The 12,556-nt window shown below is 35.0% G+C and overlaps 1 protein-coding gene across 1 annotated transcript in view; it reads right to left on the bottom strand.

The window, feature by feature from the left end:
* Positions 1-6,810: 6,810 nt before the first annotated feature.
* LOC128213244 (phospholipid scramblase 1-like) overlaps positions 6,811-12,556 on the bottom strand; it is a 28,815-nt gene continuing 23,069 nt past the window's right edge. The window contains exons 8-10 of the mRNA XM_052918814.1: positions 11,977-12,079; positions 11,297-11,355; positions 6,811-8,367 (exon numbers count right to left, since the gene is read on the bottom strand). Of these exons, the coding sequence (XP_052774774.1) occupies positions 8,320-8,367; positions 11,297-11,355; positions 11,977-12,079 (210 nt within the window). The 3' untranslated portion in view covers positions 6,811-8,319. The remainder of the gene's footprint in view (positions 8,368-11,296; positions 11,356-11,976; positions 12,080-12,556) is intronic.

Here is a 12,556-nt window from a genome sequence, read left to right as displayed (position 1 = left end):
GTCAGGAATGGTCATACAATATTGCAACATCAGCTGTCCTACCTTCAAGCATCTCAATCTTCTGCTTGATGGTGATCTGATCCAGGTCCTGGAGGTACGTGAGGCTTGCTGGTAGCCCTGTTGGCTGCAGCTCCACTGAAACAGGTGTAGATACATTCTACTGAATATGAAACGGCACATAATGCCAATCAACACTGGACCTGACTAAAGTCTTGCTCTACAGCATTTATTAAAAAAATATGCATTTAAACATGGCCATCAATATAAATAATTTTGAAATTGCAAAATTACGTATCCTTCAACTGAGCTAGCATACACATAAAAGGCAAATGAATGCATATGTCAGTTAGTGGTAGATAGTATTTATTTACGCACTATAGGTTGTCTTTCAAGAACATGGTCATGCATGTATAATTTACATGATTTGAATTAATTTTGCATGTGACCGAAAATTCTTACACTTGACCCTTAACATTGCTTGTTTTACACATTTTTATATTATTCAATACTTTCAGCTAGGTCAATTTTCAGGAAAGTTGTAGGCCCGGTTTCAAAGGCCTGTGTTGTAGTTCAGTTACACCATTTAAGTAAAGCTGTATATGAGGAGGAGAGGAACAATAGTTATAGTTCATGCATTGAAATTAAACAAATCTATTCTAAGGGAGCAACAGCAACTTAAACAACAAATACTCATAAATGATGGATATTATTTTGATTCTTGGGTCATTTAAAGGCATTATGCACCAGTCAATTTTAACCACGCCCCCCCCCCCGCTATTTTCAGCGCGAAACCAAAACCACCACATTCATCCACCAGCACTGCGGGGCCACCTGGAAGGCAAAAACACGGCCCATTTCCCGCCTATCCCCCGGATTTGCAGGCCGTGGTTACAATTGACTGGTGCATTAGCATTTCAGTTATTGCAGATTTGTGCTATAAACCATAAAGTTATGCATGACTATGATTTTTTAACTTTTTCATTTAAACCATGATGTTTAATGTGGTGATATCATTTAAAAATAGTTAACATAAATGATCATAAATGAAGGATACTGTCTGAGCTCCTTTATCGGTAACAAAACTGGTCATTACAGTCAGTTTCATCTCTTCAGAGAGTCACCGGGCAGTTCTTGCAAGCATGCTTTGAAGCTATGATTTGACAGCATTTGAAATGAAACCAATGTAAACTTTACATGTATCGATGCTGTGTGTATGAGCCCCCTCCCCTCTTCTGTAGTGATTCCATGATATGTTTAGGTATATGCCAAATTGCTGAGAGCATGAGGAGCCTTTTCTTAGATGTGATTAGTGAAGTTCATTTAAAAAAAAATGCACTTCATTGGAAATTCACTTGGTGAATATAAGCAAGACAACTTACTTCCCATTGGCTGCTTCTCAACAGACATGATGTATCAGCTAGATGGTAGAATCCTTCAGATGTAATGGCTGAAAAAATAACACCATTGCCGTCATTCAGTGCTCCTATTATATCAGCAACAAAATAATAACTTTGTTTTCATATACACATACAGTAGTTTGGCATAAGTAGTATTTTACATGTATAACACTTCATAAATCAAATAATGGGATTGCATCTACTTGTATACATAAATTCATTTAAGAGTTTGTCATTCAAGAGCAACCATAAATATATTTTTTTTTAATTCTGCATACACCATTTGGTACAGTCACTTTTTGTATCTGGGATCACCTTTAAGTGTAGTTACCCTTTTGTATTCTGGGTACACATTTTGGTGAAGTTACCCCTTTTTATCCTGGGTACAGCTTTTGGTGAAGTTACCCTTTTGTATTCCGGGTACACTTTTGGGTGTAGTTACCCTTGCATTCTTGTTACACTTTTTGATGTAGATCTAGTTACCCTTGCATTCTAGGTACACCTATTGGTGTAGTTACCTTTGAATGCTGGATGTTCTTAATGTGTAGTTACCCTTTGTATTCTGGGTACACCTTTTAGTGTAGTAACCTTTGTTTTCTGGGTACACATTTTGGTATAGTTAGCTTTTGTATTATGGATCACCTTTTAATGTAGTCACCCTTTGTAGTCTGGGTACACATTTTGGTGAAGTTACCCGTTTTTATCCTGGGTACAGCTTTTGGTGTAGTTACCTTTTATATTTTGGATCACCATTTGGTGTAGTTACCCTGTGTATTCATGGTACACATTTTGATGAAGTTAGCTTTCTATGCTGGAATATCTTAAGGTGTAGTTACCTTTGTATTCTGGATCACCTTTTAGTGTTGTTACCATTTGTATTATCACAGCTGATAAAATTAAAATAAATCTAGTTTAATTCTATACATAGCCTGTCATAAATGATGTTTATATCCAAAGTATGAAAATAAACATCATGTAATGATGTGTTCAAATTACAATCAATAAATCTGTTGATGATTCTTGATACCAAGAGTTCTGGATACACCTTAAGATGAAATTACCCTTTGTATTCTGATTACACATAAAAGTGTGGTTACCTTTTGTATTCTGATTACACATAAATGTGTGGGTACCTTTTGTATTTTGATTACACATAAATGTGTGGGTACCTTTTGTATTCTGATTAAACATAAATGAGTGGGTACCTTTTGTATTCTGATTAAACATAAATGTGTGGGTACCTTTTGTATTCTGATTACACATAAAAGTGTGGTTACCTTTTGTATTCTGATTACACATAAATGTGTGGTTACCTTTTGTATTATGGATACACATTCATGATACACATTCATGTGTAGTTAGCCTTTGTATTATAGGTACACATGTATGTGTAGTTACACGTACCCTTTTGTATTTTGATACACTTTTTGGCCATATTGTCACTTTTGTCTCCTACTGCTTGCTATTCATTTGGAATGTCCATTGCTTTTTCAGAATTTGAATATCTTAATGAATTTTTTTCTGTATATCTTTAAATTAAACTCTTTATGATATTATAATATTGCATGTGGATGTTCTTATTTAAGAAGATATTTCACATCAATGTTATTATAAAACACTTTTTCAAATAAAGATGTTTCATTTTTATCATTAGAATTGCCATAACTCTACATGATATTTAAATAAATTTTTCAACGTATTTGCCTTATATGTATTATTAAATATATATTATGATATATTTTCAAGTAAAATTCTTAGAATTGAATTGAAATATCATATTAAATACTTTTAAAACAATATCAAAGGACAGAAGGGCCATATTTTAGAGTCCAATCTATGTGACGTCTTGATGCACAGATGGGAACAATTGTTCATTTTAATAAAAGTACTTCACACATTACCTATATATAGTGATATATGGAAACACAAAAAGTTATTTCATTCTTTAACATATAAATGTAAATAAAGCATTTAATTGTTAAAGTTAATGTTTTCATCTTTATGATGGGCAAAATAACATTGAATGCCTTTAGTTTAGATGTATTCATATGGCAATTACCATACCAATTCTTACGTCACTCATCAACCTGACGTTTCCAAACAGTAATTGGTTGGTTGGTTTCAGAATAAAATAACGTCACTGACCAAAAGCATACTAGTTGGCTACTTTGCATAATTATGCATACATGTATACAAAAACATTTAATGTGTCTATATATATTTAGTGACTTAGATCCTTGTGTACCGATTAACTATCAACTATCTGTTTCTATTTAAGGCATTCTACAATAACATTCAAATACAATTTATACCAAACAGTCAATGGAGTTAAGATACATGTTTTCTCAGTCGAATAACTTAAAACTTAAGTATTTAGTGATGACTGCAGTGACTAGGTAAAAGCAAATCCTACCTTATCTCACTATGGCAGTCCACACAAAGCGAAAATCCAAAATGTTCACGTCCTGCTTATTTCAAAATGTCCATTAATGAATTACATTCTTGTTTGACCATAGCTTATTCTAAAGATCAATGAGGATTTAAATATTGACCTTTACCATCTACTAAAGGAATGACATATTAGCCTTTCATAATAATGTACATTTAGTTCAATCTCGACAATAACAATTCCCTAATAATAGGATCATGTCTGGGACCAGTAATTACCAAGAGCAGATTTAGGGGCCCCCCTGTGCCTGCCCCGCCCCCCACCCCCAAAAAAAAACAAACAAGAGGGCCAAATGGCCCTGAATCGCTCACCTGTCATATATTGCACATTCTTCCATTATATACAAATATTGAAAACCTAGGCGTGGCCAATTTTGACCCCAGGGGTGCTGGGATGCTTCATACCAAATATCTAAGGCCTTCGCCTTTTGGTTTCGGAGAAGGAGATTTTTTAATTTTCATCATATACATATATAAGGAAACCCATGACCGCCCGGGTGGGGCCATTTTTTGACCCCAGGGCCAAAGATTGAACAATATTGGTACAAGTCAACTAGATCAAGCCAAATATCTAAGCTCTTGTCACTACTTGATTTTACGTGTGTATCTATATATGTATATTTGTATTAATTGTTGTATGTGGCCCATATTGAAAATTGGTATGTGTACTAAATATGTTATCCAGTTTAAATTAAGACGTTACTTGTCTTTGTGAGTTCGGAGAAGATTTTTTAAGTTTTCACTATAACACATATAGAGAAAACCCATCAGCCACGGGGTGTGGCCAATTTTGACCCCAGGGCCATAATTTGAACAAACTTTGTAGAGGTCCACTAGACGATGAATCATGCCAAATATCTAAGCTCTAGGCCAAGTAAGTTCAGAGGAGAAGATTTTTTAAGTTTTCACTATAAACATATAGAGAAAACCCATGACCCCCGGGGCGGGGCCAATTTTGACCCCAGGGCCATAATTTGAACAATCTTGGTAGAGGACCATTTGGTGATCCTACCTACCATATATACGGCCTAAGCCTTGTGGTTTGGGAGAAGAAGATTTTTAAAGTTTTTCCTTTTGTTTGCCATGGCAACCAGAGTTCTGCATGGAATTGAATTCTTTGAACAACTTTGATAGAAGACCACCCAAGGAACATCCCTATGAAGTTTTATTAGTATTGGCCCAGCGGTTAAGGAGAAGATGTCTTTTAAGTAAATTGTTGACAGACGACGCACGACGGACAAAAGGCGATCACAAAAGCTCACCATGTCACAAAGTGACAGGTGAACTAAAAAACAAACAAACAAACAAACAAACCCACAATCCCCCTGCAAACATTACAAATCATCTCAATTTCTTGTCTGGGGAGGGGCGAATTTCAAGAGGTTTTGTCCCTTAAAAAAATAGTGGCAATGCTGTTGCTCTACTACCTATAGTTTGCACAATATTGAAACAAAATCGTAGCCAAACTAAGGAGTATCATGATCACCTTATTTATTGGAAGACCTTAACAACCATAAAGTTAAGAATGAAATGCAAAAAGCACACTAGTAGCCCTTACGCTAAATGACAACACAAAGGCATGTTAAAGGACAGGATTTAGATTGAATACCCCTCTGGTTAAATGTGCTCAAATGCAAAGTTGAGTTATCTAACTGAATTATTTTATTAATGGTAACCATAAAGTTAACAGTCAAATGCCAAATGAATAGAAGCCATTGTGCAAAATGAAACAAAAAACATAATAAAACACAGGGTCCCTTTTTAAAAAAAGATCGTAAATTTAATAGTGAAGCCCCGATTTTGCATATTAAGACAGCAATTCATTAAAAAGGAACGTAAGGACATTTATCGTATCAATTCGGCCTGTACCTGAGCGGTCAAGAGTAAGGTTCCTATATTGCCCCTCCTGAGAGCAGTTTTTAAATAAGAAGCAAAAGGTGGGCACAGAATGATAGCTCTTCAATGGGAAAGGTATTACTACCAAATACTTGTATACCTGATTAGCAGTTTCAGCCAAACTTTAGGACATTTCGCCATTTCAGTGTGGGGGCAACAGTTTTGTAACGTGACACACAAATGGTAACAATACACACAGGAGGTAGGACAATAGAGCACAAACCATGCAAGTTATTTGCATATTTCTAGGTTATCAAATCGAGACCTAGCCTACCGACTGCACCAATTCATTAGCTTTCTGAAATATGCGTATTGTCTTCCAGCTTCAGATGAAGAGCACTGACTTTATTAGGCACTGAGACAGAGGCATTATCTCAAACACTGTCAGCCTTGTTACGAACTACTCTCACTCAGGGAATCTCTTTAAGCTTAGAATGGCTAGTCTATATAGCACATTGTCTTTATTTGTATTGCACAATGATACATTATAGTGTATAAGTGTTATATTGTATGAATGTTTAATAATTTTCTACTGTGAGGGAAGATTATATAAAAAAATATAATTCATGTACATGTACGAAATCCTTAAACAGTTTATTGATACAAGATCATGTGCTTTGGTACGATTATAAAATCAATTGTTAAAATCAATTGTTTTTTATTTAGTAAATAGAAATACCATTTATATCACATATGTACTAATAAATGTTAGTTGTTTGGTTTGTATATGTTTTGTACTTACTGTTTGAATACACGAAAAAAAAAAAAAGAAGATAATTCAGGAGCTATTTAAGCTTTGTGTCTTACTTAAATCTATACTTTATATATAACAGTTGTAAAGGATTTTATCAAAATTATGCTTTGTCACTCTTCACGATTATTCAATTATACACATTATACAAGTGTGGTCTGTTTTTTTGTGGGAGAAACCCTGTGTAGGAGAAAACCCACTTGCCTGGCTTGGTGACAATAAGCAAAACTCACATACGACCGGGCTGGGAAACAATTCCTTGAAATGCCATCACGTATATTGTATTTGCATTTTCTCTGAACATTGAATAATCAAATCAAAGATTTTATGATTTATTTCCAAACACACTAATATAAACAGAATACAACACCCGTAGGAAGTATCAGAACAGAAATGGATTAGTTATTAACATGAGAAGACAATAAAAATTATAAATCATATCAAACTGATTAAAAATTTAAAATTATATTAATGCCAATAGTAAGAGAGTCATGGTTAAATAAATATATGTCATTGATTAAAGGTTTTTATGTGGATATTCCCACTCTTCTTTCCAGTCCTCCTCTGAGTATACCGAGATTTACAGTTTGTTCGAGATTTAGAGATAAATCTGAAAATATTTCTAAAATTACATTATCATGGTACACAATAAAAAAAATCCTTGGTTCCCATATGAACATACACATGCCTTCATTACATCCGTTATGCCTAACAACGAAGATCTATGAGGCTATAGAAGAGTAAAACAGTGAGTATATGAAGGAAAGGTTCTGAAAATGTGAAGTGATTGAAAACCACCCAGCACATACAACAGTTACTGTGTAAGTTACATATCAATATAAAACATTTTTGTTCAATTGTCATTAATTTGCTCATAACTCTATTCTTAATTGGGATTTTCCAAAATTTACGGAACCGCCTGAAACTTATAAAAACCATATGCCCACCCACATGATGGTTGATGTCAAGTGTGGATGCAGTAAGGGGTAGGGGGATTAAAGCCCTCTGTGCATGACAAAGTTACAGACCTGACACAACCAATTATACTACTGTACATGCATACACGCAGCATTCCAAAAAGATAAAACTCTTAATTGTGGCCAAGACCTTTGAGGTAGGGTTTTGGGTCATGCATGTGCCATGTCATCTTTATGTACTTACAAATAATTTTTAAAAATTCCACCCTACATGACAAAGTTACAGCTCAACACAGAAAAATGGATAAGGCATACAAATATTTAAGAAACATTTTTTTAATATTAAATTTACATTCGTCATTGAATAAAATCTTTTAATTATGATGGATGGCACATGCCTAAAACACCTTGAGAATATACAAGAAAACACAGAATATTACAGTCCAAATATAGCCAATAATAGCTACAAATTAGACACTATAGTACTACAGTATAATGGTATACAAAAATACATTGTACATTCTGGTATTGGTTTACTTGACCCAACAATACATACTTATTTCTACTTCTTCTATATAAGTATATATACATCTACAACTAGGCATAATTGATTATTACAAATCTTTTTTATCCCTACTAATCCATTTAAAAAACAACAATACAATTAATAGTATTACGGTACTTTAAAAATATATATTTCATCTTGTATTTAACACAAAATTCACTATCACACTTTTCCTTGTAGATTCACTGAATTATCTTTATATTCAAACTATTTAAATAAAGCATTTTTGATTGACAATTTCACAAAACAATAATTAAATATTAAAAAAATTGAATGTCAAAGAATGATTGGTTGAAATAAAAAATATGACAGTTTCTTGTTCGGTTCCATTGTTGTGCTCTGTGTTTAACCACTGTTGTTGTTTTTCTTCTGTTGCTCAAACACATAGAATTCCTGAAAATTGACAACATATCTGAGTCAACATAACAGTAACAGTGCGAGGCATTGTGATCCATATTATGCTCTTAAAACTGAAGAAAGTAAATACAGGTAAGAAAAAATAATTTAATGTGAAAACGTTAAATCTTGTTGACTTGTTTCTGCAAAAATGAATGTCATTGTTTTTTGTTCCAGAATGCAATTGTTGCAACATTAAATCAAGACAGGCTTGAGGAGGGAAATCAGTAAAATAAGTTCCAATTATGCTTCTGACAAAAAATCATTTTGCAAGAAAATCAAGTTATGACCTCTGATCATGAATGTACCAACTTCCTTTTAAAGGGGCTGTAGTCCGTATGATAAAATAGCAAAAAAAAAGAAAATTGCTTAATACATAGCTTAATTATGTCATCCATTTAGAGTAAGCCGTTGTAGCTCAGTGGCTACGACGGTAGCTCAGTGGCTACGACGCTAGACTGCAATTTTGGCGACACGGGTTCGAACCCGGTCTCCGACACAATTTTTATTTTTACATTTTGGTACTTTTTTTTACAACTATGATATCAAAGCGTAACACATTCTATTAGATAATTGTCCTGAGATTCGTTACAGAAAAAAACTTTTTTGGTGCCAATTCGGTGTACAGTCCATTTAAAGAGTCACTGCACAAAATATAACAAGAGGCACATCAGTGCCTGTGCTCCACTGGCCAAAAGGTTCAAGCAAAGACCACCTAACGAACATTTTCGTCAAGTTTCATAGAAATACAATCATCAATTTTTGAGGAGAAGTTATTTAAAAAAATTTTTTACTTTAATAGCTCTGGCTGCCATGTTGTGCAGTGGACCGAAATGATTTGGGCAATTTGAGTAAAGGAGCACCAAACAAACATTTCTGTCAAGTTTATCGAAAAAAGGTCATCGGTTTCGACGACAAGTCGTATAAAGGTTTTTTTTATTTTTTAGCTTTGGCAGCCATGGTGTGCAGTGGACTGGAACCATTTAACAAATTTTGGTTAATGACCACCAAGGAACATTTCTGTCAAGTTTCATCAAAATCTGATCATCGGTTTCTGAGGAGAAGTGGTGTAAAGGTTTTTCCTATTTTTAGCTCTGGCTGCCATGTTGTGCAGCGGAACGGAACCATTTGGGCAATTTTGATTAAAGGGCATCCCGATGAACATTTATGTAAAGTTTCATCAAAATCTGATAATCGGTTTCTGAGAAGATGTAGTTTAACGTTTTTTTCTATTCTTAGCTCTGGTGCCCATGTTGTGCAGCAGACCAGAACTGTTTGGGCTATTTTGGTTAAGGACTACCCAAGTAACATTTCTGTCAAGTTTCATTGCAATACGATCATCGGTTTCTGAGGAGAAGTCGTTTAAAGGTTTTTCTTTTTACCTCTGGGGGCCATCTTGTGCAGTGGACCGAAACCATTGAAGCAAATTTGATAAAGGACCATCCAAGGAACATTTCTGTTAAGTTTCATCAAAATCTGATGATCGGTTTCTGAGAAGATGTTCTTTAAAGGTTTTTCTATTTTTTTTGCCCTGGCAGCCATGTTGTGCAGCGGACCGGAACCATTTGAGCAATTTTGGTTAAGGACCACCCAAGGAACAATTCTGTCAAGTTTCATCAAAATCTGCCTATCCGTTTCAGAGGAGATGTCGTTTAAAGATTTTGCTATTTTTAGCTGTGGCGGCCATATTGTGCAATGGACCAGAACCATTTGAGCAATTTTAATAAAGGACCACCCAAGGAACATTACTGTCAAGTTTCATCAAAATCTGCCGAACCGTTTCAGAGGAGATGTCGTTTAAAGATTTTGCTATTTTTACCTCTGGCGGCCATATTGTGCAATGGACCGGAACCATTTGAGCAATTTTGGTAAAGGACCACCAAAGGAACATTCCTGTGAAGTTTTGTCAAAATCCGCTTATCAGTTTCAGAGGAGATGTCGTTTAAAGTAAAAGTTTACGCACGCACGCACGCACGCACGCACGCACTCACGACGGACAATCTGTGACGACATAAGCTCCATGGCCTTCGGCCAGTGGAGCTAAAAATGTTGATTGACAATGATGACCCTGTCTGAATACCATCATCGGAGGGGTACACTATTATGCTTTGTCAATATAGCATGAACAACCCGTATACAACCATGAATGTCATTTGATAGGGTAGTACTTGCTGATTACAAATATGTTAATTTCATGACTTATTACATGACTGAAAATACATTATAGAAAAAGTTATAGCCCTATATAGCTTTGTTTTTAATTTAACATGTCCCCTACCCCCCAGTTTTTAGTATTGTTTGGGGGATTAGTTTAACACATTCTAACATTAAATTTTCTCATCCAATCATACACAACTTAACATTTTTGTTTATAAGATACATAAATGCAATAAATCATAAAGTGTATGATAAAGAGTCTAGCCGTGCCTTTTTTCCTAAATGAAAAGATTTTTTCCACAGCTATACTGATTTACAACTACCAGAGCTATAGATAGCTGAAATTTTAAAAGATGCTTTTTTTCATGATTTTCTTGTTAGGCGAATTTGGTGGTGTTAGTAGTTTATACTCCAGGTCTTGGCGTTAGCACATTGAAGGGTCCCAGAGTGACAGTTCAACCATTGCACACCTATCCTGGGAGGTTAACCAGTTCTAGGTGCCTTCACCTCTGCAAGGAACTGACAACTTCTGTACATGCAAGGGGCAGTGGTACATTGCGAATGGTCGTAGAAAGGATTTCATAACCAATCACAACAGAAATGACCTGCTCCGCCCGGGAATTGAACCCGGGTTGTCTGATTCACTACAACTTTTATTAATACTAGCAAAAAAACTTTAGATTTGCAACCTGATCAATTTTAAAATAATTGCAAAAACTGAAGTTGCGCGAAACTAAAGCATATTTAATCCCATACACCGGGTACTTACAATGAGGAAGGTAGCAGCCACCATAAGCATCTTACACTCAACTGTCATGTCCATGGGAACTGAAAATGAAATAAAGAGCCATAAGAACTGAATAAATTGTCTGCTCTCATATAGAAATAATGTAATGTATGACATATGGACCAGTTTTTATGTGAACCGTAGAATGTTCTCAATATCTAGATGAAGGACTCCAACATGAAAGCAATGAATGGTTAAATGAAAAGACAAAATGATCCTTATGTGAATGACATGTTAAAATATATAAACAAATGAACAGCCATCAATAATCATCATGTAGACAATACATATTGTAATACAAATCATAATGAATGTTTCAAAACTTTATAGGGTTCATGTTTCATATTTTAACAAGAGCGGTCACAGACAGCTATATCCCCCCCTCATGGGGGCATTTTTTGTAACAAAAGCCAATCAATGGTAAGGGTAGTTTCTCAGGAACATTAGAAATGAATGTGGGACGGACGGATGCATAGACGCACAGAATCGCGCCGTCCATTACTATATCCCCTCGCCTTTTCAAGGCGGGGGATAAAAATACAAAATATCTGAACCTTGAACAGTATAATTTATGCAGTAATGAAATACCAAGAGCACAACTTGTTTGTTTTTTCTCAGTTGATCAGAGTGAAAATGTGCAAGTGTGAAATACATGTACTTACAGGTGACCCTGAACTGGTCAGCGTCAGTGAAGCTCTCCGGGCAACACCCACGCCACACCTTTGCCACATTCCCCACACGCTGGGTCAGCCCGGGGTCTGTGATCTACAAATCATCCAGGCCATATAAATCATAACATAAAAGATATTTCCTATGACATAGCGTGAATGATTGTTGTGCAAGATATCTATTTCTAAAGGAAAGGTTTCTCCTTTCCAAAGGAAATATTACAAATCTGTAACAGAATACTGTAAATCCTGGAGCAGAATTATTTTCTCATAACTACAATAACTTTGTAGTACATTCAGCAACTGAGATCTCAACTTTTTTTTTAGCAAGGTGTAGACTTGCAGCAAGCTTTTGCAAGCAACACTATTCATATGCTCCTTCTCTAACATGTTCTCCACTGCATGAATCATTTAGTATTAGTTTCAAACAATAGTATGTATCTAATGCTATATAAAACTCGAGATTTCTAATTCATAGCCCTCTTTTATTAGTGATTAATCAATGTTGTTATTTTGCAATGCATGTGACATTAAAAAAACACAAGTTGTTTATCAGAAATGCTGCAGAGAAAAC

Source organism: Mya arenaria, chromosome 2, assembly GCF_026914265.1.
Source record: "Mya arenaria isolate MELC-2E11 chromosome 2, ASM2691426v1".
Lineage (NCBI taxonomy): Eukaryota > Metazoa > Mollusca > Bivalvia > Myida > Myidae > Mya > Mya arenaria.
The sequence above is the reverse complement of the archived record's forward strand: the minus strand, read 5'-3'. Positions and strand labels throughout refer to the sequence as shown.